General features: G+C 42.1%; 1 protein-coding gene across 9 annotated transcripts in view; it reads left to right on the forward strand.

Moving 5' to 3' along the window:
* GTF2I (general transcription factor IIi) overlaps window positions 1–21,086 on the forward strand; it is a 106,045-nt gene extending 84,959 nt beyond the window's left edge. For all 9 annotated transcript variants that reach the window (XM_057747315.1, XM_057747320.1, XM_057747316.1 and 6 more), the window contains 18 exons: window positions 1,791–1,974; window positions 2,981–3,039; window positions 6,085–6,156; window positions 7,282–7,465; window positions 8,109–8,167; window positions 8,539–8,613; window positions 11,603–11,704; window positions 12,300–12,365; window positions 12,706–12,889; window positions 13,828–13,886; window positions 14,267–14,347; window positions 14,653–14,736; window positions 14,900–15,083; window positions 16,141–16,169; window positions 17,918–17,959; window positions 18,620–18,661; window positions 19,126–19,201; window positions 19,945–21,086. In XM_057747315.1, the coding sequence (XP_057603298.1) occupies window positions 1,791–1,974; window positions 2,981–3,039; window positions 6,085–6,156; window positions 7,282–7,465; window positions 8,109–8,167; window positions 8,539–8,613; window positions 11,603–11,704; window positions 12,300–12,365; window positions 12,706–12,889; window positions 13,828–13,886; window positions 14,267–14,347; window positions 14,653–14,736; window positions 14,900–15,083; window positions 16,141–16,169; window positions 17,918–17,959; window positions 18,620–18,661; window positions 19,126–19,184 (1,565 nt within the window). In that variant the 3' untranslated portion in view covers window positions 19,185–19,201; window positions 19,945–21,086. The remainder of the gene's footprint in view (window positions 1–1,790; window positions 1,975–2,980; window positions 3,040–6,084; window positions 6,157–7,281; window positions 7,466–8,108; window positions 8,168–8,538; window positions 8,614–11,602; window positions 11,705–12,299; window positions 12,366–12,705; window positions 12,890–13,827; window positions 13,887–14,266; window positions 14,348–14,652; window positions 14,737–14,899; window positions 15,084–16,140; window positions 16,170–17,917; window positions 17,960–18,619; window positions 18,662–19,125; window positions 19,202–19,944) is intronic.
* Window positions 21,087–26,270: the final 5,184 nt, after the last annotated feature.

The raw sequence follows: 26,270 nt of genomic DNA on the forward strand, positions 1-26,270 counted from the left end.
CTCTCAACTCCAACACTTTGGTGGTTCTTTTTTATTTTATAGAAAGTTTGTTAGAATTAGGATTATGCTCTTTTTTTGTTATATATAACAGAATAATTACAGTGAATATTACTCCCAGATGTGAGTGTGAAAACCTTTACCATATTTTTAAAGGGAATATTTCTTCTAACAGCCGTGATCTAAATTACATTGTATTTGGTTTTTCAAATAAACACTCCTTACTTACATCAAAGAGATTCTATACTTGAGCTCTTCAGATTTGGTGCTAATGAAACGAAGGAAGAAAGTAAGACAGAAGGCCTTTGAATTTGAAAGTCAAACTAAGAATCAAAGAGATGCAAATTCTTCAAGGAGCCATCAGATTGTAAAATATTTAACTGTAACACAGAATACAAGGGACACCTATAAATGCTGATATTTTGTAAATTGTTTGAATCTTTCTTGTTACAGTTCTTTTTGGGTATAGCTTCAGAGTAGGGGTTAGTAATTACATTTTCACATTTTAAAATTCCAGTGCCACACCTTTTCAAAAGTAGGAAAATAGTACGATGCATCCCCATATACCCATTTTTGTATTCAGTGATCTCTGAAATCTTCCGCATTTTGTTCATCCTTTCCTCTTTCGTTCCCTTTGCAGGAACAGGCATTGTGTCATTTTTCTTGTTCAGTGCACCCGTGAACAACACTGATGTTTTAAACACAGTCACAGGGTCCTCATCACGCTTGACAGAATTAACGGTCTCTTTGTCTGCTCTTTTGCAGTCCTTCATTGAGTTTCCTCATTTACTTGAAAAGCATCTTTAAAGTTTTTGCTTTGAATCTGGATTTAAACAATAAACAAGTTTCGTGCATTAATTTTGGTTAAGTCTCTCTTAATCTAAACCAGTCTCTGCTTACTATTTTTGTCATTCCATGAATTATTTCCTTTGAAAATGGTACATTGATGAGGTTTAAGGGGCAAAGAACAGTAGTCTCTTGGTTGCAATACAGAGAAAAGTATAGCCTGAGGGCTTCCTAGGTGGCGCAGTGGTTGAGAATCTGCCTGCCAATGCAGGGGACATGGGTTCGAGCCCTGCTCTGGGAAGATCCCACATGCCACGGAGTGGCTGGGCCCGTGCGCCACAGCTGTTGAGCCTGCGCTTTGGAGCCCATGAGTCACAACTATTGAGCCCATGTGCTGCAACTGCTGAAGCCCACGCACCTAGAGCCCGTGCTCCACAAGAGAGGCCATGGCAATGAGGAGCCTGCGCACCACAATGAAGAGTAGCCCCCACTCACCGCAACTAAAAAGAGAGCCCATGCACAGCAAAAAAGACCCAACACAGCCAATAAAATAAATAAATAAATTTTTTAAAAAAAGTATAGCCTGAAATAAGTTAGTGTGCAAGAGCCAATGAAAAAGGATTGTTGCACTCGTAAAGCATTAAGTAGCAGAAGTCTGCCTCCAGATATTTGAAAGAGGAGTATTTAAGTTGCGTTCTTTATAGTTTGTCATGATATTCTTCTCCTTATTTATTCTCAGAGATACTGAGAATTTTAAAAATAAGATCTTAGAGCTATTAAGATGGTCTTAGAATCAGAAAACTTAAATTCACCCGGTTACTTCTTGATCATGGGTCATTTAACATTTGCATTTGCTCTATTAAGTCTGTTCCAATAGTTGGTGTTGATGTTTTCATAGTACTTTGCTTTTTAAAAGGTTGACATATGCTTTGCTATGGATTGTATTAAAATATGATTTCAACGGAAACTTCATCTCCAGTCTTTTGAAATGCTTTTCTTTTGTAAAGCTGAAGCCTTGGGGAGCACCGAAGCCAAGGCTGTACCCTACCAGAAATTTGAAGCACATCCTAATGATCTCTATGTGGAAGGACTACCAGAAAACATTCCTTTTAGAAGTCCCTCGTGGTATGGAATCCCAAGGCTGGAAAAAATTATTCAAGTGGGCAATCGAATTAAATTTGTTATTAAAAGGTAGGATTTTAATTTGCAGAAACAAATTTAATGTTGTTCTTAAGAAGAAATTAATTTCATAAAAGTGGGCTTTTCCCGCCTCCCATTTGGGCTTACTCTCCATATTTAAAATTAAGGTATTACATTTAGATTCATTTTTTGAGCAAATGTCTATGCAGTACCAGGCACCAAATGTACAAAATTGGGTTCAACAGGAACCCTGTCCTTGGGAGGCTTATTACACAGATAAATGCCATAAAGTGCCCTGAGCGCTTTGGGGGAGAAGGCAAAGGTGGCATGCAGATTGGTCACTTGTGCATGGAGACGCAAGAAAGAGGGTTCAAATAAAGGAAATAACAGAAGTAGGCAGGGGCAGGGAAGCGTCAGATGTACCTGAATATTCAGATAAGCAGAGCATTCTGTGTGGAAGGAGCGATGCCCTAGCGGAGGTAGCATGATAGACAGACTGAGATGGTGCCGTGGAGGAAGGCCTGATGTCCTGCATGGTCAGCAGGTTATTGAAGAGGTTTTAAAGTTGATTCCTCTTAAAATACTTTGAATTGGACCTTAAAAGGGTTATTCTGGCTTGAGTTTGAAGGATAGCAGAATGGGTAATTTGAGGGCAAGTAGTGGGAATGGAAGGCCCCTTTAATATAGAAGAATTGTCGTTGGGGTAGAATTTGCTTGCTGATTGGGGGTTGTGCATTTGTCTGTTTGTTGGGATAAACTTCAGGGTGATATAACCAGATATATCTACCTGTATTGTGCTCTAGTTCATCTGAAGTTTAGAAACAGGAGGTTGAACTGGTTTGGGGCAAAACGCAACTGTTTTGCACAAGTTAAGCTTAAAATGCCTTTGAGGACATTACAGGTGGTTCCACCTGAATCTTTGTAAATTGCTATTTTCAAAATAATCTAAAGTCACCAAAATGATTTTTTTTCACTGCAAATGAAGGTAGAATGGACCATATTGGAAATAAAGGTGGTCTTAAGTGTGCTCATCCTAATATCAATTGCATTTTTACAGACCAGAACTTCTGACTCACAGCACTACTGAAGTTACTCAGCCAAGAACGAATACACCAGGTAAGGTAGTTGTGAAAAAAATCTGAAATCAATAGTTTCTAAGCTTCTATTAATCTTTTAAAGCCTTGAAATTCTTCTTTTCTCCCTTCCACACAAAAAATCTTTGTGGAAGATCAATACAGGCACTCCTTGATTTATCAATATGGAGATAAGCAGTTTGGGGGAACTTGAGCTTTGTTTGAATTCAGACCAGTGATGTTCAGTAGAAATGTAAGCTGTATATGTCATGTAAATTTTTCTATTGGCCAGATCTGTTTTTCATACACGATGAGTTAGTTTACATTTTTCATCCCATTTATTTACATTCTTTGTTTGAAATTCTGGTGTGTATTGTACACTCACAGCACATCTTAATTCAAGTAGCCACATCTCAAGTGCTCGGTTGCCCACGTGTGGCTAATGTGCCAGACTGTGCAGATTTAGACCTTAATCTGTTCACAGGGACTTTGTTTTAAAGTGACAAATCCTGTGATTGCAGCAGCTGTGCTGACATAACGCCCAATAGAAAAGACCTTTAAAAGTCTTGGACTCAGTTGTCTGAATGGTTTTATTTTCTTTGAGGTATAAGCATGCCTTTATTTCTTTCCCATCTTTTTGTTTTCCATTCTATACTTCTGTTGCTAAGAACCAATGGGTGTTTCTGAATTGTTGCAGTTAATCTTTTCCCTTTCTTTCCCTTTTCTTTTTCTTTCTTTTCTCTTTCTTTTTTTCTTTCTTTCTTTCTTTCTCTCTCTCTTTCTTTCTTTCTTTCTTTCTTTCTTTCTTTCTTTTCTTTTCTTTCCTTTTCTTTTCTTTCTTTCAGTTAATCTTTCTTGTAAATGCTAAGGTGAACTGCTATACAAGAGGGGTTATTTCCCTGTGCTAAAATACTGATTCATGAGCTTTTAGGGTACCTGGGGGTAACCGGTTAAGGTCACCAGTATGCCAAATAGATTGTATAATCTTTTGTGTTTATCATGGCATGAGAAGTATTTGAGAAATAGCGTCCTAGGGAAACAACCTATCGTGTGCCCCAGATCCTGCTGGGGAGGAGAGAGAGTTGATGCTTAGCTTCTGAGGTTGAACAGCAGCATCAGCCCAGTGAGCACCCCAGGATGCTTCTGATATAGTCAAAGAAACAAAATATTGGTGATAAATTAAAGATTGGACATGACAGAGACTTTGCTAAGTGAAATTATGCAAAGAAAACTATTCCCAAAGGTAGTGCTTCAATATGCATTAGTCTGAATATGATGAAAGTCTGTGTATGAGTCTTTGTTTCTCAAGACAGACCTCAAGTTCAAGCTTGTGATTAATGTGATCACTGCTTTTATTAGGAGCAGTTCTAATAGTGACTGCAAACTGAGGGTGTTTAAAGTGTATCATTGGAAGAGTTTGTAGGTACCGTAGAAGTTACTCTGAGGATTTAGTAATATTTTTAGCAGTACCTCATCTGCTGCTTCCTAGCATAGATAGTTACAGGCCTATTATCAAAAGACTCTCCATTCTCCCAGTTTTTAACAGTGCTTGTCCTCCTACCGTTTGTAGAAGACCTTGAAAAGAATCAAAGGTTGTCCTTCTTCATTCCAGCAAAATGTTACTTGGTCTGCCAGTGACCGCGGCGTTAGTCTTGTGGGGCCAATTCAAGGCCTAGAGTACCTGGCAGAAGTCGTTGCCATCAGAGCTGTCTGCTTAACTTTCAGGTTAACCGTTGTGTGCTTAAACACGTGTGGCTGCTCTTCGTTCTCAATTTGGTAAAAGGTAGATGTCACGTGTGAGAAAGTTGTGGCACTAGCTGGATAGTTGAGCTTCGAAGGGGAAGCATGAGAAGGCGCTTGGTTCTTGTGTGGAACAGTGCAGAGATCTTTTTGTATTAGAGTAGCAAATACCAGGGAAGGAAGTGCAAGGTGAGGCCGAAGGGGAGACTGAGCAGCAAGTTAACAGAAGCCCTTTACCTTGGAGAAGAGGAGTCTGGATATTGTTATAGTATTGATAATATTCATATTTGGTTTATACCAGGCTTACTTCATCTGGTTGGCTGAGTTACCATATTAAACCCTTGAGATGCTAGGTTTTCTTTGAAAGAAAAGGTTTTTAAAGTACTTTCACAGTAAAAGTAAAGTAAAAGAAGTGTTAAAAGATTTTCTGAGGTTCCCAACCTTTAGCAGTATTTTCAGAACTTCCCCACCATTTCCTGCCGCCTTGTCCACAGACACAAATGACTTTCACACGTAGTGCGATTCTTGCACTCTCTACCCTTTCCTCTTATTCTCTCTTTCCCTCCTTTCCTTATCCAATACCTCCAACCATCCTCCATTGTCTCCAAGTCTACCTCCGTCCTCTCCATCCTCAGCTCCACCAAACAAGCCCTGATTATCTGTCCAAGTAAGTGACACCCTACATGTCTTTTATAATAGCTTATTTTTTCTTTATTTTTATGTTGCATTTAATAGGGGATGGTTGTCTTACAAATAAGGGGTAAGGAAATAAACCGGATTGTAGATGTGAGTAGTGCTGAGTGACATCTCCCTAATCACTTTATCATTTGTTTCTTGCTGTGATTAGTGAAGTTTTCCTTTGTGTACATTCTGTAGGCACAAGTGTTCGATAAAACAAGGAATGCCTGTTTAGAAAGCAAGTACAGGTGAAGCTGCTCTGGTTGAACCTGGTATAGGAGTCCTGGATCTTTATACTGCTGGTCCTCCCAGCCCTGAGAGGGTGCTTTGATGTACCTCCAAGGAGGAATGTTTAAAAACCGTTCATTCTAAATGCTTATGAACAAGGTCTTTATTTACAATGTGAACTTAAATTTGAATTCTATCTCCCTGTACTTCTGATATTTGACAAGTGCAGGAAATCATTCTTTTCCTTATCTGAAGTTTTTACTTTTAAGCAACATTGTATTGAGTGTGACTGGATTGTACACCTAAAACTAATACAGTGTTATATGTCAGTCATATCTCAATTTTTAAAAAAATACCATCACTGGGAAGAACGGCATCCAATCTAATTTTGTGTCAGCGTCCATAAGGGATACTGTTAATTAGATTTATTTTTCCTTTCTAGTCAAAGAAGATTGGAACGTCAGAATTACCAAGCTGCGGAAGCAAGTGGAAGAGATTTTTAATTTGAAATTTGGTAAGTAAGACACAGTGATTATGTCTTAATTTAAAAACGTTAACGAAAGGCAGTCCGGGACCTGAAGAAGGAAGGTCCCAGAAACTGGGTTTGGCTTTCTTTCTGCCACTGCATTCACTGCTTAGACTGAGCAGGTGACTTCCTGTCTCCTGGACTCCATTTTCTCGTGCGTCAGAGTGGGAGAGGAAGGGAAGCGTTGGGAGGAATCTCCGTTCCGCTGTCTGTGCTTGTAACCTGGCTGACACCGTATGGCAAATAGGTTTCATCGTCTGTTTCAACGTAGATTTGTTGACAGCGGTTTCCTGGAGCGCTGTCTTGAGGATTCTGAGGAGGCTCAGCAAGAGTGTTTCAGTTGATGATTGGGTGTGTCTGTCATGGAGAAGGAAGTAAGGAGTGGAGTGATATCAATATTCCCGGGGCGTTGCCATCGTCGTTTTAATAACTGGTATTGATGTTTGTGTCCTGAGTCAGGGCTCCTCAGTACTTTTGACCAGTGCTGCTCAGACGCATCTTACGCACCTCTTATTTGTTAATTTTTGGGCTGTGCTGTGAGGCTTGTGGGATCTTAGTTCCCCAACAAGGGATTGGAACCCTGGCCCTTGGCAGTGAAAGCACAGAGTCCTAACCACTGGATCGCCAGGGAATTCCCTCTTATTTTTTAAACAGCGAGCTTGCACCTAGGTGATAACACAAGGGCTGAGTCACTGCCATTTCAGTGTGAAACAGCTATAGTTCATTTCTGCCCAGAGCACAGAGGCAATTTTGATCCATTATCCCTTTGATTTGAAGTGTTAAAATGTTCCTCTTATTTCTTAGGCTTGTTCTGCAGTTTTACACAATACACTGAGCAGAATACCTACAGTATTAAGTGGCAATTGCTAGCTTGTTGGGAACTTTTCCACAAAGTATTTGAGAATGCCCAGATGTCAACTACACTTAATGTGGCAATCATTTGACAATATAGACAAATAGCAAATCATTATTATGTTCTACACTTGAAACTCCTATAATGTTATATGTTCACTGTAAAATATATATGTTAAAAACATAAGAGACTGCTGTCAGACAAAAGTAAAAGATTGTAAAATTTTACCTTCCGTAAGTTATGTTCTCTTACACTTTCAGCTCAAGCTCTTGGACTCACAGAGGCAGTAAAAGTGCCGTACCCGGTGTTTGAATCAAACCCCGAGTTCCTTTATGTAGAAGGCTTGCCAGAAGGGATTCCCTTTCGAAGCCCTACCTGGTTCGGAATTCCACGACTTGAAAGAATTGTTCGTGGAAGTAATAAAATCAAGTTTGTTGTTAAAAAGTAAGTTCTCTTTGCCAATGTAGTCATTTCTGGAATTAAAACAATCAAGGCATGTTTTTTTTTTTTTCTAGCTTCAGGTTACGGCTGAGGCTTTGAAGTCCATGACGGAAAGTGTAGCATTGAGCTACAGTCCTGGCCTTGTCCGTTGCCTCCTGTCCTTTAATCTGTACTTGATTTTCTTCCTCAGTACAAGGAGAGTTGTACCTGCCTCACAGTGGTGGTGGTGGTGAAGTTTGTTAAGAGGTGCTATGATGTCTCTTACTATTCATAGGTACTTGAAGGAAGGATGAAAAGTGCTGAGTTTTATGTGCTCTATTATTCCTGGTTAAACTTATGGGCAACTGAATTTCAGCCATTTAAGTTTCTCTTTTATATGCCTGCAGAATTTCAGTAGTTAAAGAAGCTAAACTAGTGTTGGTTAATTTTCATTTTCATGAAAGAAGTCATTTACTCTTCATGAAGTCATTTAGCAGGTAGTTGTGGGAAGGAAAAATGAATTTTCCATAACGATAGAAATTACTGTTGCATTACAGTTATTTTGTGGTCGCCTTTATTAAAAAAAACATTGGTCATCACGATTTTTACTAGCTGTGAAGACCAATATCTTACTGGCCACTGTAATATTTCTTGGTTTTCTCTCTAGACCTGAACTAGTTATTTCCTACTTGCCTCCTGGAATGGCTAGTAAAATAAACACTAAAGGTAAGAGATTATGTATATACCTTTATTATACTTCAGTGTGTTAAAGCATTCTGAGTCATTGGCAGATATCTTTTTGGGGCTTTCGGTTTGTTTCTTTGCTTTTTAAGGTGTTGTATTTAAGGAGATCCCCCACCCACCCCCCGCCTTCTTAACAGTAAGCATGGCGTTGGCAGTTTCATGTCTGTAGTCCTCCTCCATTCACGTTCCCACAGCTTTATTGGGACTCGTGTGGAGAGTTACACTACCAGTTTAAGTCTTCACGTTTCTTTAAAAAGAACCAAACTGTATGAATCTTAGTACTCTGCTTTTATAAAGCATCTCCTTCTGGATTTTTTACAATATGCAAAAGAAATTGTATGCTTACTTTACAGCTTTGCAGTCCCCGAAAAGACCACGAAGCCCTGGGAGTAATTCAAAAGTTCCTGAAATTGAGGTCACTGTGGAAGGTGAGGTTGTTCTGTGGCCCGTTTCTGCCCACTCTCCAGTTCCCCAGTTACATCTGTCGCTTCTTCACTTTACTATTTATATTTTTATGCAAATGAGTTTTTACAAAACTTGTTTTAGATACAGAAAGCTTACTTGTGAATAAAGCTAGATTTCTGAATGTTTCTAATTAACAATTTCAGTTACAAGATGGAATTTCTCCACAGCCTCACCACCACTTGTTACTTTCTGCTTTTTAGATAATATTGATCCTAATGGGTTTCCATTCCTTTTTTATTGATGAGTAATAGTCCATTGTGTGGATATACCACATTTTGTTCATTCATCAATTGATGGGCATTTGGGTTGTACTACTTTTTGGCTATTTATGACAGATGTTGCTATGAACATTCGTGTACAAGGGCAGTGATGGGTTAATGAAAAATGGTTTTGACCTGCCTTCAGATTACCAGAGAATCGCTTTCTGTTGTCTTACCCAAGCCACAGAGGACCTTGTCCCACAGTAGCTTTCTTTTGCTTAACCAAGCAAATTTCCCCATATAGACCCCAAATTTCATCTATAGTCGTTATAATGCCATAAAATAGTTGTTAGAGGTTTAAGGTGATTTGAGTCGTAAAGAGCTGTGTCTGTGTTCAGGGATTTTTTTTTTTTCATGGTACTAATGCTTTCTTTTAAATTATACATCATGCTTATGAATGGATTGTTTTATCTAAAAATCAAATGTATTAAATATACTTTATATGTGATAAAATGCAACCATTTTAGTTGTACAGTTTGTGTTTTGAAGAATGTTTGTAGCACCACTCGAGTCAGTGAGTAGAATATCTCCCCAACCCTAAAAGATTTCCCCAGGGCTCCTCGGCGGCCACTCCCTCGCAGGCCAGGCCACAGGCAACCATTGATCTCCTTTTCGTCACCATGGAACTTTTTTTTTTTTAATTTTTATAAATTTATTTAGTTAGTTATTGGCTGTGTTGGGTCTTCATTGCAGCACACGGGCTTTCTCTAGTTGCAGCGAATGGGGGCTCCTCATTGTGGTGGCTTCTCTTGTTGCAGAGCTCAGGCTTCAGTAGTTATGGCTCATGGGCCCTAGAGTGCAGGCTCCCTGGTTGTGGCGCACAGGCTTAGTTGCTCTGTGGCATGTGGTTATCTTCCTGGGGCAGGGATCGAACCCGTGTCCCCTGCATTGGCAGATGGGTTCTCAGCCACTACGCCACCAGCGAAGTCCCTGTCCATGGAGCACTTTCGCCCGTTCTGGGATTTCATATACATGGAGTCATGGTGTATCTATTCTTTTTGTGGTTGGCTTCTTTCGCTTAGCACAGTGTTGTTAGATTTGTACTTGCTGCGTGTTTCAGTATTTCTTTTTATTGCTGAGTATTAATTACTCCATCATATGGGTTCATCAGAATTTATTTGTGCACTTTTGTCAGCGGACAGTTGGGTTTATTTCCTGTCTTTGTCTAGTAAAGATGCTGTATAAACATTTGTGTATAAAACACGGCATATGCTTTCCTTCTCTTGAGTAGATTTTTATGAGTGAAATTACTGGGTTTTTAACTTTCTCAGAAACACTTTACCAAAGTGATTGTATCGCTTTACACTCCTGCCAGGAATGTATGAGAATTCCAGTTGCTAGACATCCTCGCAGTACTTGGTATTGTTATTCTTTTTAATTTAGCCATTTGGTGTGTAGTGTTATTTCATGTAAGCATAAACCAAAATGCCAGTTTATTGATTTTTGAATAGGAAGTAGATATTTCAGTCAACTTAACTCTGTCAGCTGATCACAGGTCTCTTCCTGTCTTGCCCTGTTGCTATGAAAAGGTTGCTTCATGAACATGGAGTATGAAAAGAGATGTGAGTTGGGTGATCTTAGTTAAAGAAGTGTGGTGATAGGGTGTACTGAGTTCCTCTGTCTGGTTATTATACCTGCCAGGTCAACCAGGCTGCTAGATACAGCTGGTCCAGAAATACTTTGCTGCTTTCATCACTATGCTGTTTAAGGAAGTTGTGCTTTTTATTCAGGAGATTGAAGTAATTAAAGATGAGAATGTCAGGACTTCCCTGGTGGCGCAGCAGTTAAGAATCCGCCTGCCAATGCAGGGGACACGGGTTCTATTCCTGGTCCGGGAAGATCACACATGCCATGGAGCAGCTAAGCCCGTGCACCACAACTACTGAAGCTCGTGCGCCTAGAGCCCGCACGCAGTTCCTCTGACTTCTAGCAGGAAGACTAGGCCAGCAGCAGAGGGCAGAAGGTGGAATTCAACTTTTGTGTACACATGAAAAATTAGAATAAAAGCTCCTCAGAAATCCACATAAGTTATTGAATTAAAACCTACATGATCACCTCGTTGGTAATAAATTCTTTTGTTTACTGACAAAAAAAAAACCCCAACACAGCCAAAAATAAAAAATAAATATTTATTTTGAAAAACAAACAAACAAAAAGATTAGAATGTTGAATCTTGACATGTTGTAGGATTCTGAAGCCATAGTCAAGCTTTTAATGGGAAACAACTAATAGCCCATAGCATTGTTTCTGTATATTACTAAGAATTGTGTCAGCTAGAGAATCCAAAGGAAGGCTTCATAGTGGAGATGATATAATTGTTTCTAAAGTTGTGTTTATGTTCAAAGGATGAAAGGAAAACATAAAGGCAAACATAGGTAACCAGTGGCTTCAGAATGGCGTAATGAACCATTAAGTGAGTTGAAAGTTCCTCAGGTGAGCCAGAAAGCTAGATGTGTTTTGGGAGGAAATGCCCGATTTGTAGGGATGGAAGTAGGAAAATGGCTGGAGCACTTTAGAACTGACAGCAGTGGCTGTTTTCACTGCAGAGTGCTTATATGCTCACTGAGCTTAACTTTCCAGCACAGGTTGGACTTCAGGTGCATGTCCTAGAGAAATCACGAGCAGTACCTAAGGGTGATTGAATATATGTGCTGATTATGTTTTTTGTTTATGTGTTTTAATTCTTCTTTAGGCCCTAATAACAGCAACCCTCAAACTTCAGCTGTTCGAACTCCTACCCAGACTAATGGTTCTAATGTTCCCTTCAAGCCTCGAGGGAGAGAGTTTTCCTTTGGTAAATATGCATTTTATTTTTCTTTATTTTTATTTTAAACAAAAAGAATTAGTAAAATACGGTATTTTACTAGTGGAACTTTTTTTTTTTTTTTTAATTTGGTGAGTTAGTATATATTAGCAATTAAAGGCACAGGCTATAGAGCCAGAGTGAATTGAGACCTGGCGCCAGTACTTTATTATTCTGTTGAGCAAGTTGCTCTACCTCTCTGTGTCTCAGTTTCCTCATCTGTAGGTGGGGATCGCATTACTTCCTGTTCCATAGGGTTGTTATGAATATTATAAATACCAGATCATTTAAAGGGTAGAACCGTATCTGGCACATAGTAGATACTGTAATTGTTTTGGGGGGTAGTTTGGTTTTCTTTCTTTCTTTTTATTTATTCGTAGCCAACATAGTAATATAACAGAACAGTTAAATAATGCATCAGGATTCAAGTAGTTATCAAGACATGTTTGTTTAAAAACTTCTGTATTTTTTATTTTGTACTGCTTAAAGATACTCAGTAAAATAAGATGAAAAAGTTCCTGCCATTGGATGTATACTAGTAACTATTAGTAACATCTTAACCACTCTTGTTTTTTTTTATATGCAGAGGCCTGGAATGCCAAAATCACTGACCTAAAACAGAAAGTTGAAAATCTTTTCAATGAAAAATGCGGTAAGTTTATTTTGAAATACAATTACTAAAATATGAGGTAGCTTTTTTTTTTTATAAAAATAGGAAAATGTGAGCGTAGTAAAATTGTTCAGCATTTAAATATTACTGTCATCAGAAGTGTGTGGGTTTTGTAGGTATGAATTTATAATTTCTCCCACATCTCTGAGCACCAAGAAATTGAAGAAATTTTTCTAAAATTAAAATTAATGTGATTTTTTGAAAAGAATGGTTTTCGTAGCTGCAAAATGCAACTTAAAATGCATTTTTTAAAAAGTTTTTAGTTTTTTTAAGTAATTAAATGTGAGAACCAATAAAGATGTTTTGGTTTTTGTTTTTTTAGGTGAAGCTCTTGGCCTTAAACAAGCTGTGAAAGTGCCGTTTGCGTTATTTGAGTCTTTCCCAGAAGACTTTTACGTGGAAGGCTTGCCCGAGGGCGTGCCATTCCGGCGACCGTCTACTTTCGGCATTCCAAGGCTGGAGAAGATACTCAGAAACAAAGCCAAAATTAAGTTCATCATTAAAAAGTAAGGAAATCAGATGAAACGAGATTGGCCATGAGTTGATACAGTTTGACACAGGGAAATGGCATGTGGATTCAACTTGGGGGCCCAGCCAAACTAACCCTAGAGTCAGAGAAGCTCTTTAAGCTGTACCTTTGTATATATTTTAGATTTTCCTAACTAGTCAAAAGAGGGAAGGAGGGTTCTGGCTTATCAGAGGGATAACAACTTGATTTTGTGAAGTCTGTGCACAGGCATAATTTTAATGGTTGATACTTCTGGAGTCTAAGCAGTGGTTCAGTTTTTAGTCCTCCAGCTTACAGAATATTTTAAATTTCTCTCCTGTTTGCTTTGGAGATCTATGAATTATGCCAGCACAGTTGAAGTAGATGGAAATAATTGGAATTAACAAAATATATATCAGTGTCGAAGGATTATTTGAAATGAATTGAAAGGAATTTTAGGTTTTATTTATTAAAGCTTACTTCTTAGCTCCCTAAGGATGCCGTCAAATAATCAAAGCTGACATTGCCAACCATGATGGCCTCCCTCTGTACTTTCAGCCAGGTCTGTAGAGGCGCAGGTCCCTGCTTCTGCCTCCTAAGAGAGAGAGACTGTTGTGCTCAAGTTTTCACAGCCTGTCTTATGTTTCCGTGCTACTTGCGTACGGGGCTCTTCCTGTTTCCTTCTCCAGTCTGGCATTGACTGTTCCCAGGATATATTGAAACCATAGCAAGAAACTATTTACATTGGATGGGGCTGGGGTGGGTGTTAAAATCACAGTTATGATTGGTCTTTATGTGTGCATTCCTTTAGAGATCTGTGTTACTTCTGTTCTTCCGTTCCTAAGAATGTGTATTTATAGAAAGTTACTGGCTTTTTAAATCTCTTACTTGTCTGATTTTTAATATTTTACTATTGGAATGTTAACACAGATGTTTTTTCTCTTTTCTTGTTTTTAGGCCCGAAATGTTTGAGACGGCAATTAAGGAGAGCACCTCCTCCTCTAAGAGCCCTCCAAGTAAGCATTTGGCTACAGAAAACATGCTGTTAGACACTTATTTTGCAGCATTAATTTAAAAAATTGTTGAAAGAGTAGCTATTGAAATAAAACCAGGAAAGCTCATTCAAAGTTGGGGTTGTGACTAGTTTGCGATTTTTAAGTTCTTTAATAACTAAGGATCTCCACATATCTGATGCTCTACGAAGCACCACGAGGAAGAGAAAAAAGTGAAAAATGTCTTTCAGGAAGCCTAATATTGCAGAACAACAAAACATTTCATGAGGAGGAACAAAATTGGGTTAAAATACTATCTTTTGTAGTCTGAATTGTAAGCACTCTATTAGGGAAGATTTAATTACATTTTACATATGTTCTAATCTCAAGTTTTCTGTTTTAAGGAAAAATAAACTCATCGCCCAATGTTAATACTACTGCATCAGGTGTTGAAGACCTTAACATCATTCAGGTGACAATTCCAGGTATGGTCTCTGTGCCTTAATCATAGTTTGTGGGGCTTCATGGATGTTGACTACACTGCGCACTGTGCGCTGTCCCCGCCAGCCCCTGCAGGAGTTATCAGCCAGATGCATCACCTTGCCAGTTTATCTGTAAACCTCTCTCAGTAGTCATTAGACGTGGCATCAGCTAAAACCTGTAGGCTACCCAGATGCCTAGTGTGTATGTGACAGCAAGTAAAGCCGTGAAGTTACACGTAAAGCACCTAAAACATTATCTGGTATTAAAAGTGCATTATTAAGTTACGCCTTCCTCTGAACCTTTTTAGATGATGATAATGAAAGGCTGTCCAAGGTTGAAAAAGCCAGACAGCTGCGGGAGCAAGTTAATGACCTCTTCAGTCGAAAATTTGGTAAGGTTTGCATTTGCTAGTACAGCTTGCAATAAGCAAGGAAATTTCGTCTCAGTAAGATCTTAAAAGTAAACTATGCTCAGGTAGTTGTAATCTGTGCTTGTATAACACTCACTACGGTGCTAGGTTAACCTATGCTTTTATGCCACTTCTTTCACTGTAGGTGAAGCCATTGGTATGGGTTTTCCTGTGAAAGTTCCCTACAGGAAAATCACAATTAACCCTGGCTGTGTGGTGGTTGATGGCATGCCTCCCGGAGTGTCATTCAAAGCCCCCAGCTATCTGGAAATCAGCTCCATGAGAAGGATCTTAGATTCTGCTGAGTTCATTAAATTCACAGTTATTAGGTATGTGAGAGTTCCTTGCTTGATCATAAGATGAACCTGCAGATGATTGAGACTGAGTCATCTTCCAAAATGTAGTCATATGTAGTAAGTTTACCGTGTAATGAAGTGAGCTAATGAAATCCTTTAGTTACTGTACTGTTAGATTCTTTCCTCCTGGTGCTGACTCTTTTAATTCTCTGGTTTTTAAGACAAGGGGTTGTTAGCACGCCATGGCCCGTGGACCAGCTCTAGGTTGCCAGCTGTTTTTACTTATTTTTATGTCTTATTACAACCCAGTCACATCCGTTTGTTTACATACTGTCTGTGGCTGCTTTCACATTGCAGTGATAAAATTACGTAGTTGGGACAGAGACAGTGTGGTCTACAAAGCTGGAAATATTTACTGTCTGGCCCTTTACAGAAAAATGTTGCCAGCCTCTGCCTTAGGCATCTCTTCACAGGCTCCAGAACGGACAGGGATTCAATACTAAGTCACTTCTGTTTCCTTGTCTGTCCAGTGAGGTTGTAGTTGTTCCCTTTGAGAGTGACAGTCACACCTGCCCTCTAACAGCATTGTGAGAATTATGGGCACTGATGTGTGCTTGTCACAGTGAGTGCTACAGATGTCGTCCTCTTCGCCGTCCACCTAAGCTAAAGTCCCAAGTGCCCTTCACTCTTCTCTTCCACCTTCCAGAAGTTAGCTGTTACTAAATATACCCATTCATTGCCAGGTTCCCGCTGTCTGCATAGGACCAACACTCAGAAAGAGCGAACGTATTATATTACCCTCCCAGGCTTTTTCTCGTTTCACTAAAATTACTCTATTCCCTTTGCACTGTTCTGTTTTTTCCCCCACCATCTTTGGTGTAGCATTTTCTAATAGTGTGCCGTATTAGTTGTTCATGTCTGTCTGTCTGTAGATTAAAAAGTATAAGATTGAACAGTGGTGGATAGCTTTTCTCATTCTAGCACGTAAGTGACGTGGGCTAAATATTAGTTGAATAAACTGAATGAATATACGTGTAAACTCTCATAGAGTTAAAAAAAAAAAACTTGTGCAATTTGTTTCTCTCTTTAGACCATTTCCAGGACTTGTGATTAACAACCGTGAGTATTTCTTGACATCTTCTTGGTTTTTTCTTTTCTGGGTGGTGAGAAGGTTGTGTGCGTGCGCGCGCGCTTACATGAGAATAGCATTTTACTTAATAACCTACAGCAGTAATGGTTCAGAGTTGTTTTAGCCCCTGATGTAAGGCTCTAGGCACTTCCTAGATGTAAAATTAAGCAAGTTGCTTCACTTTTTAAAATCTCAGTTTACTTACTTGTAAAATGGTAACGATATTTGTACCCATTTTGGTAGTTATAGAGCATTTTAAATGACACATTATATGTCACGCCCCTAAAACAGGGACCAGCAAGCTGCTGCCTGTGTAAATGAAGTTTTATCACAGCATTGCCAGGCACATTTGCTTACGGCCGACTTCAGAAGTTGCAACAGAGACCGGCCTGCAAAGCCTGAAATACTTACTAACTGCCTCTTTGTAATAAACATTGTTGACCTCTGACCTATAGTATGTGCTCAGTAAGCAAAATCTATATTTGCTACTATTTTTACTACTACTGTTATTAATTTTACTAGGATTTTATAAATTACCGGGCTGGAAAAAGTCTTTTAATGGGATTTTAGCTCCTTCTATTAACATTTAGGTGTAGTGGCTGGCAGCCATTGGGCTCTCAGATGTTGTTGTGTGAACAGGTGTTGTAAATGTTCTTCCAGTTCCCCTGATGTTCATATTTTAAACAGTGTTTTTAAGCAAAACTTAATTATACTAGTATGTTCTATGTTCTTCTAACTTTATTGTTAAAATTTCAAAAGTGAGAATTATCCTTAACTAATACCGTTAGCATTTCAGTCTTTTTTCCAACTGGTATTATTCCAGCTCTTTAAAATCCATCGTATTGAGTGTTCCGTTTTATACTTTATTCGTTGGGAAAGTGTTCAGGAGTTTTCAGTGACTGCTGAGCAGCTGAGCCCTGTAAGTTGTTGGTTTGCCCCCTAAGCTGAGAAATCGCACAACTGCTGTACCTCTTCTGCCTCCAAGTTTTCAAGTTTCACTTTATCATAAAATATATTTATTTGCTTCTTCCCCCAAGCCATGAGTTGTTTTTTTTTTTTATTAGAGTCTGTTTCTATTATACTCTATCTGGGGGTGTCAGTAATGAGTGGAAGGGAAATGAACCTTGCTTCGTAGATCTGCAGTCATCTTTGGCCTTCAGCTTTCATTACACCTGGGAACTTTGTCATTTAAAGAAACCCCATGATAAGGTGTGGGGTTTTTGGGGGGGGGGGGGGGGGGAATAACATTTTATTGATCTCAATTCATCTACCTTCTGTGTAATTTTTAATTTTAAAAGACGTATTTTATGCCTCCCTGCCCCTTTATCTTATGTTTAAAATGTTCAGTTTTGTTCTTTTCCTTGTGCAGTAGTCTGTAGTAGTCTGTTATAGAATTTTATGGTAATTACTATGAATTAGTTACTTTGATGGGACATATTAGAACTTTTAGGGCTTCCTAGGTGGCGCAGTGGTTAAGAATCCGCCTGCCAGTGCAGGGGACACAGGTTCGATTCCTGCTCCAGGAAGATCCCACATGCCACGGAGCAACTAAGCCCGTGTGCCCAAAAAACAAACAAAAATAGAACTTTTACTATTCGTTCCCTTCTTGTCATAAGGAAAATAGTGCCTGTTATAGCAAAATTGGAGCATCAGATTAGAGAATGTGTGTAAAAAATGCTTTTCAAATGTAACAGCATGTCATTAAATTATTACTTAAATGAATCTGCTTTCTTTTCAGAGTTGGTTGATCAGAGTGAGTCAGAAGGCCCAGTGATCCAAGGTAAATTAAGCAGGGTGAAACATAGAAGTGCTCCTACTTATTCAATAAAACAGGTCGCATAAATTGTGTGGGCTCAAATGCTTATGTTTACCTAACTCCAAGGAAAGTGAATTCCACGGCACACATGTACACACGTATCCACACGCCCATACACACACAGACTTGGTTGCTTTGACTCCTTTGTCTGAAAACCTGTATAAGCTCAGGCCATAGGTCATTTGTTTCTAATGATTGCTGTAAGCAATTGTGTTGGATGGAAATTCATGCATTATAGTTTTAAAAATTCCTTAAAAACAAAGTGCTTAGGCCTGCTGTGTGAGTCATTGAAAGTAACGAAAGATTTTTATTAAAAGGGAGCCCACAGAAGAAAGGGAAAAAAGACTTGGAGAAAACCTCCTACTTTCGTGTTAGAGCTGTGTTAAGATTGTTACTTAGGATTTCGATTGTGTAAGCTAACTTAATAGGTTTCAGAAAAGCAGATTTTTGAAAGTCTGGTTGAGTGTAACAGTGTTTAATCCCAAGAATCTATGGCTTTTGTTTCACCCTAGATGTGTGCTTTGTGTACAATATCTAGAGCGCTTTCTCCCTCTGGGCTCTTTAAATAATTGAAAGCAGCTTGTAAACAGTATTAAAATAAAATCTTCATGTGTTTCTCTTCAGAATCAGCTGAGCCAAGCCAGTTGGAAGTTCCTGCAACAGAAGGTAAAAAGAGTAGTCTGGTTGTCAAAAACTGAAGTGCCAAAGACAAAGGATTAATTGTGGTATTAAAGTTTAACTGGAACTGTGTGGTGGTTTTGTTTCTGGGTGAATTGGATTAGTAGTTTATGCCTAGAAACATTGTGTTTAGAGGTGACTCATGGGTTCTTTTCCTCTATTTTCCCCAAATGACTCTTAATGAATTCTGAAATAGCTGAATGACTGCTATATAACCTAGATATAGTTAGTGTGGGTCCTTTACATGCGTAATTAATGTTTGTTACTTTGAAAATCTAAGTAACAAAATTTAGAACTTTTACTGCTAGAGAAAAGTCTGAAGATGTTATTTTTAGTATCTTGTAATTCCTATTAAGTCATTGTAATGAATAGTTTGGTATGAGTAGATTTATAATGGAGCAGATTTGCATTGATAGTGCAATTAATCAGTTCCCTTTTGTTTTTATTGACAGAAATAAAAGAGACTGATGGAAGCTCTCAAATCAAGCAAGAACCAGACCCTACGTGGTAGACCTCTTCCCTCCTAGGGTAAATCAGCTTCTGTGCCCAGGATGCCACATGGTGCCCATCTGAACCCACCTGTATATTCACAGGCTGAAGTATTATCCCTGCATCAGCCATAAATGGTGGCCCAGCCTTCAGGGCACGTGAGGACTAAGTATAAGCATACTGGGTGGTTTGAGCTAGGAGATTCAAGCAGAGAGATTTTTCCTTGGATCAGTATATGTCTTGTCAGGCAAAGATGTTACAGCACTTTGCCTCAAATGGAAAATGTTTTGTTTCTAATCTGTAGGTTAAAACTTGTCCTTGCCATTAGAATTCACTGTGAGTCAGTATCACCAGACTTCTTGCCCTAATCATAACAGCAGTATTCGCACAGTATGGCTGAGCTACACAGTCCATTGTGCATCTTGCATAATTAAGTTACAGGCCTGATCCGATTATTCCAGACATCTTAAACTTGGCCAGGTTACTACCCAGGAGGGGCGTCTCTAGACCAGGAGTCAGCAAAACTTGGTTTTCGTGTCGTATTGAACCACACTAAGCCCCAGCTGTTCAATGTTTTCGTGCTAGTTAGAGGATACTGTTAGCTCTCATCTGTACCTGACACTCCAGTTTTTTTATACAGAGACTTTTTTGGTCATGGAAGTGGCCTTGTACTGTCAGTCCATGGATTTAAATGGTAATTAAGTTGTGATATTAGTGAATCATAAATTCCTATAATCAGATTAACCTGTTTTCTTGCTTGTTTGTTTTCTCTCCTATTTTAGCTTAAAGTATCAGTGGGTGAGAAGAGCTTTTCGGACCTGTTACTGCCCCAAGCTGTGTAATATACTTGTATAACAGAAATACCTTCTATACAAACCTTTTTTTCTACTTTTAGATAGAAATGTCTACTTTTTCAGCAGTTCTGTGAATTGAATTAAAGAGCAGAGTGACTGTAGATTTGGAATGGCTGGTTTCCTTTGGAATGTATTATAAGGATTTTACAGCAGTGCTGGAAAAATGACAGGGAAAATGACAGGGATGAATCTCATCAGATTTTTTATGTATGCAGCAGAGCCTTCGGCTATGGTGTTTATTTTCCAATCAAGTGAAGATAGCTCCTACTGGAACATCTCAGCTTCTGCAGTGAAGAAAACACCTTGATAGTTCAGTTCTTTAGTTTTTCTATTTGGAAAATCACTTAAATGATCCTTTTGTTCACGGCTCTCCTTAATGACTGAGTGAACAGTTAGTATATCTGTATATTTGACTAAACCTTTTCCTAAGCTCTCAATCATGGTTCATATGTTTTTTATCATAATTAAAAACCAACCATCTGGATCACCTAACAGCCAGTACGAGGTCAGTATCTCAGCGTGTGGCTTATAGATGGAATACAGAGAACCTCTACCATCCACATTTACTTTTCATCTAAATAAAATGCATGGTGTACCGGAAGCTTCAGATCAGGTATGAGTGTTCGGGCACGCTGAATGACACTAAGCCTCCCTACCATGTCACCCACCGTGGTGTGGCATCCTTTGGAACACTACTCCAGCTTGGATCAGAAACTCAAGGGGGTCTCGTTGCCTTCATTACTTCACAGTTTTACTTGTAACACGGAGGCTGCAGCGTGGGGAGTGAGGGGTCAGTAAGCTGATGAGGCAGCCTCTGGTAATCTGCACCATCTGTAGGGGAATCTTACATGTGTTGAGACGTCACAGACAGGAAGAGTTGTAAAATACCAGCTATAAGAAAAGCTAGAGTATGTGACAGCATAGAGTTTTCGTTAGCTTTATCACAATATTCACAATGGAGAATTATATTACATGGTAGCAGAAATAGGCATTTTTATGTGTTGCTTATATTTTACCTCAAATTAAATTGTAGATATAGGGTAATAAATAAAATCCATCCATGCCTTTCACACACTAATTCATTTCTTTCTAAGGTGTTTTCATGACTGTGTGGGGAAACGCGGGCCGGCTGGGCGGTAGGCGGATGGCAGCTGAGGTTAGGTGGGCCCTGTCCAGTGCGCAGGGTGTGTCTGAGACCCCTGTGCCTCTGGTCTGCACTGGGTCTGGAGCCTCTGCCTCTGTCTGTGACATGCCAACTGTGTGCAGCTTATGTCTGATGTTTGAGGTCAGAATCCCTCCCCGGATAGACTCCGAACCCGTTGCCCCGCTCCCTCCCCCCCACCCCGTGGGAGAACCACACCCTCACTCCAGGCCTTCTCTGTTCTCTCAACCATCCCCCTCTGCCTCTGCTTCACCCTCACAGGTGTGACCTCAGGGAAAGCAAAGCCGATGTGTTACTAAGTTACCCACTGCCATTAGGAGGAGACAGCTACTGCAGCAGGACCTCAGGGTGTTGTAAAGCGGTGTACCCCACCTTGCCCCTTCCACCCACACTTCCCGTCCCAGTCACTGGAGAATCACAGTCATCCAAAAGCTGCTTTTACAAGGAGTTAAGCTTGTACACATGACTCTTTAACAAAAAGTTTGTGGGAGCACAGACTTAAAAAGAGATCTGTTTTCCTATTCAGTGTGAGTGTATACATCCAGTATGAAAAGTCTGTATATATGCATCCACGTGGCTTTCATTTTTATATATACTGTCAGAAAAGCCTTTTTTTTTTTTTAAAGTTTCTACGTCTAACAAGTGCATCAGTTTCTGTAGTGTGGACAGCAGCACAGAAGCAGTGCTGTGTCCTTTCGGAACTTTTGAAAGGTTTAAGGAACGCTGTCCTGTCCCTTTCTGCTTCTCCTCTAAACAGGCTTGTTGGTTCCTTTAAGAAATGTTGAACCTCAGGCAAGGGAAGCTGTTCCCGCGTCTTTGAGTGGAAGAGCCTGGAGGTGGAACACGTCGTTTTTACTAACTCACCCCGTCTTCCAAAGGTTTTAACATGCCTCCTCCACGCTCTGCTTCCCACAGTCAGGGGTCTCTCAGTGAAGCCTCCCGCGGGACAGCACTGCTTTCTGGTGAGGTGACTGCCTTACCAAGCGGCCACCTGCCTGCAGAGGTCAAAATTAGCCCTGGCTGGGGCGCCATGGGCTGGTGGAACTGGCTGGCACCCGGGGCCCAGGAACCAGGAACGGTGTACGAGACAGGCGAGCCCTCGCCTGTGTTAGTGAGCAAGCGGCGGACGCGCACATGAGCCGGTGATAAATAGCGCAGCCCTTCAGAGCGCGGGGGTATGAAACTCCCCCTCCAAGGTCTTTATTAGATCAGCAAGGACCAGTCTGAAAAACTACAGTTCACATCGGTCCCATCAGTAATTCTAACGTGTTTCTGAAACAACGTCCCGATTCCATGGTAGTTGATGGTCAAACCTTATTTTACCAGGAAATGCAGCAGAATGGCTTTGTGAACATGTCTAGGCTCTGCTTCTGGACAGCTGTTAACTTCGTTTCTAACAAAGAAATGTGTCCGTCACGAGATTGTGTGAGTTGTGTTGGCCGAGCCGCGTGCCGACAACCCCGTGCCCAGCGCCGGGCTGTGGCTGGCGGGGAGAACCGGGCTCTGTTCCTGGGCAGCCTCTACCCTCAGGCGGGCGGCAGAGCGGAGAGAAATCTTTTGCGTTTGCCCAGCCTACCGCCACTCAGACTGTGCAGCGCACATAAGCTCACCCTGCTGAGCAGTTAGCACATCCCAAGAGACCTTTGTCTTTCCGTGGGTCAAAGTCTTCTGTGATACAGCAAGTGAGGTCAGGTGTATTCACTGTGCATTCACGTCCTGTGCTACAGGCCGGGAATCGAGTCATTACCACTGTCTCACCTCCAAGACGACGAGACTGGGCCCAGGTCTGTAGCGCCCGATATTCCCAGGATGGAGCTGTCTGCTACAGCGGGCAGCCAGTTGCCCTCTGAAGGAGGTTGCCTGTCAGAGCATCCTTCCAGCCTTATTTCTGCTTTTCTTTTTCCTCCCCACGAGGGACCAAAAGGTCCATTGGAGAGGAAGATTGAGAGAGCAGGCCTTTCCGGTTTCTACACCCCAGGCCCCAGTCTAAATAAACTCAAGATCCCGGTTGGCTTACCATTAGTGGAAAGGTGACTGGCACACACCAAAGGGCATCTCTGGACATGTACCATCTGGTACTCGCCTTCCTGAGTGGAAGCCCCACTTTATGCATTTGTGTGTATTTTGAAAGGTGTGTTCTCCCAGGTATGCCTTGGTTTCCCTATAATAGGGAAGAAGGATTTGGGGAATGGAGGTGGTCTCTGGGACCCTCTCTTGCTCTGGGTTCCCTGTTCTACTCAGCCCTGAGTCCAGTAAATTGAGTACAAGTGGGATTGTGGAGCCTTCTGGTTAGAACCCTATAGAGTTGCTCTCCAGCCTGTGCAGTTTGGATTATGTTTTACTCCGGTACTACTAAGAAGGGATGGTTAGCTTTCTGTACTTCACCTCTTGGCTGCCAACTTCCTTGGCTCAAAGGTCAGGTAAGAGAGCAGCTGTAGCAGGTTGTTGAAATCACAAGTACCTCAGGGTGTGGTGGCCCGTTGACAAATCACCGTGGGTGGACCTAGCTGCTGCTCCAGAGGGCTTTGTCACCCCGGGAACTGGGTGAAAAACAGCAAAACTCCTTGTCTTCCCAGCTCCCCCACTCTGGTCAACAATGGTCTTGTGTGTCACCTCCCTCCTGTCCCATCCCACCCTCCAACCGCCCCATACCTTGTGGTTTTATTTTGAGGAAGTATCAGGAAAGGTAGCACTGAAAATAAGCTATGGTAAAATACCCATTTGTAATAGTGTTTCCTGCCAGGTTCCTTCTCAGAAGTGAGAGTAGGTGGTTGGTGGGCCTTTTGTACATCAACTTCATGCATGATCTCAGGATGCCTGTTTGAAACCCAGAGTGCCTCAAGTTCCAGAAAGCGACAGTGACCCTTACCAAGTCCATGTGCTTGGTGGTGCCTGCTCATCCCACTCACTTCAGTAAAAATCAGTTGGGGAGCCCCACCCAGAGGCAGCAGAAGAGCCCACCTCCAAGGCTCCTAAGAAGATTTAGATAAATTCTAAGGATCTATAGATTCTGCATCCTCTGTCATGTAGACACACTGTCCTCTCCCTTACAACGAGCCATCAGTAGATCCTCTAGGGAAAATCCTTAATGAAAGCAAGTGCAGGTTTCCAGAAAGGCAAGGTCAGAGCAGGCACCCCGTGGCATATGGTCAAAAAGCCACAGCAGTTGTTGGCCTTCGGAAGAAGAGCTTTCTTCCCAGGGGAGTGGAATCATTGCCCCTGGTGCTTGATGGCAGGACGAGGCACTGCCAGACACCTTTGTAAGCAAACCACCTGCTCCAGGTGACCAGCCCTTCACCCCAGGCCTGTGTCTTTACTGTTCTGCACCCCCTTGGAAGTGGCAGAGGTACCGAGCCCTCGGCAGGTCCCAGACTGACTGACTTCATCACTCTGCCAGCTGACTTCTCTGCACTGTGGGCTGGGGAGATGTGGAAATGGTGACCTAGCGCCCGTGACTGGATTTAGGGGGCGGGATTGCCTCATTACTGGAATTAGCTTCCGGTTCAAAACAAATCACAAACCTCTCTGAGGCGGCAGCAGCAAGCTGCTGGACTTAGCCTTGATGGTTGGTCGATGGGCTTGAAATAACTCACCACAAGATACATCAGCCCCCAGTGAGGAGGTGGGGTGGGAGGCGGGCACAGGCAGTTCCTGGGGGCCCGTGGGGGCACCATCGGGGTCCTGGCTTTGGAGTGGGACCAGCGCGCAGCGTCCCCGTCCATTTGGTATTTGCTGAGGGCCCACGTGGTGTCAGGACCTCTGCCACACGCTGGAGTGCAGAGCGGACGGCCCCAGCCCTGCCCCCGGAACTCAGACTGCTCTCCTCACCAACCTGGCCTGGGAACGTCCCCACCCCACCTCCACGGCCCTGGGCACAGCGGCGCTCTCCCAGGGCTGGAACGGGGGCTGCGCCACACCCTGGCCCACGCAGCTCTCTGGTGACAGCTCCAGCAGAGAACGTGGGCCTGCCCTGGGGTCTGAGCCTTGCACAGTTTGCCCCAGCAGCCTGGAGTGCCAGCTCCCGTTCGTGGGACACGCCCCTCGTTCAAGGCCGGTTTAAATGACGAGAAGCTGCCTTGGATCTCCCTAAGTCCTCCACAGTCCTTGCAGTCGGTACAGTTGCTAATGCCGTTTTACAGATGGAAAAAACGGAGGGTTGGAGCTTGCCAAGGGGCACACAACTCTGTATGAGAGAAGGTCAGTGTGGGTTGGGCTCCAGGCCACGTACCCATAGCCAGCAGTAGGTGTGTGGGTGGCCTCCTGCAGACCAAAGGCTCAGTCTGACTCGTGAACGTTCAGGACTGGAGCCCTCATTCCTGTGTCCCTAGGCCAAGGACTGGACAGCCGTGTCATCAGGTCCAGTGGAGAAGGAATTCCCAGGTATGACTCAGATGTGTCCTAAGCCACGCTCCTGAGGACAGGCTCCTGGTTCTCTTCTGATGAGGCCTCAAGGTCCATCCCTGACCCAGCCAGAGCCCGTTCCTGGTCTGATTTGCTGAGAAAGGGAGGCTCGGGGTCCCTCAGGAAGCAAGTTGTGAGTGGCCTGCATGTTCACATAGCGACACCTGCTTGCTGTCAGCCAGCCCCACCGCCAGGGGAGCCCTCAGCCTACCGGCCAGCCGTGCCTCAGGGCCTCTCCTACTCCTCCAGGCACCCGGAGAGAACTGGGTCTGCGGGCTGGCCCAGGAGGCCTTCGTCGCAGGCCTGGCATGGGACCAGCAGGAGGGGTTTAACTGAGACTTGGGAAAGAACTGTCCCATAGTGAGGGCTGCTTTGTTCCCATCTTGGGAAGCCTGACAGAAGGTCCCAGAGGGCACTGCCTGGGCATCAGTCTCCCATGCCAAACTCCTCTCCACGCAGCCTTCCAAGGCCCAGCCTTGGGGATTTCCTGACTGAGGAACTGCCCAGCCCGGTTCATCTGGGGAAAGTGGCCTCTGGAGAGAGGCCAAGGTCTTTGGGGCAGACTGGGAAGTCCTGCCTCCCGTCCAGTCTGGCCTGTTGTAAGAATCTCCCTCTTTGGGGCATTTGCACAGTCTGGCCCCTCGTGAACCCCCAGTCATCATTCATTCACTCAGGGAAGCCGATGGTCAAG

This window comes from Hippopotamus amphibius, chromosome 9 (assembly GCF_030028045.1).
Source record: "Hippopotamus amphibius kiboko isolate mHipAmp2 chromosome 9, mHipAmp2.hap2, whole genome shotgun sequence".
Taxonomy (NCBI): Eukaryota; Metazoa; Chordata; class Mammalia; order Artiodactyla; family Hippopotamidae; genus Hippopotamus; species Hippopotamus amphibius.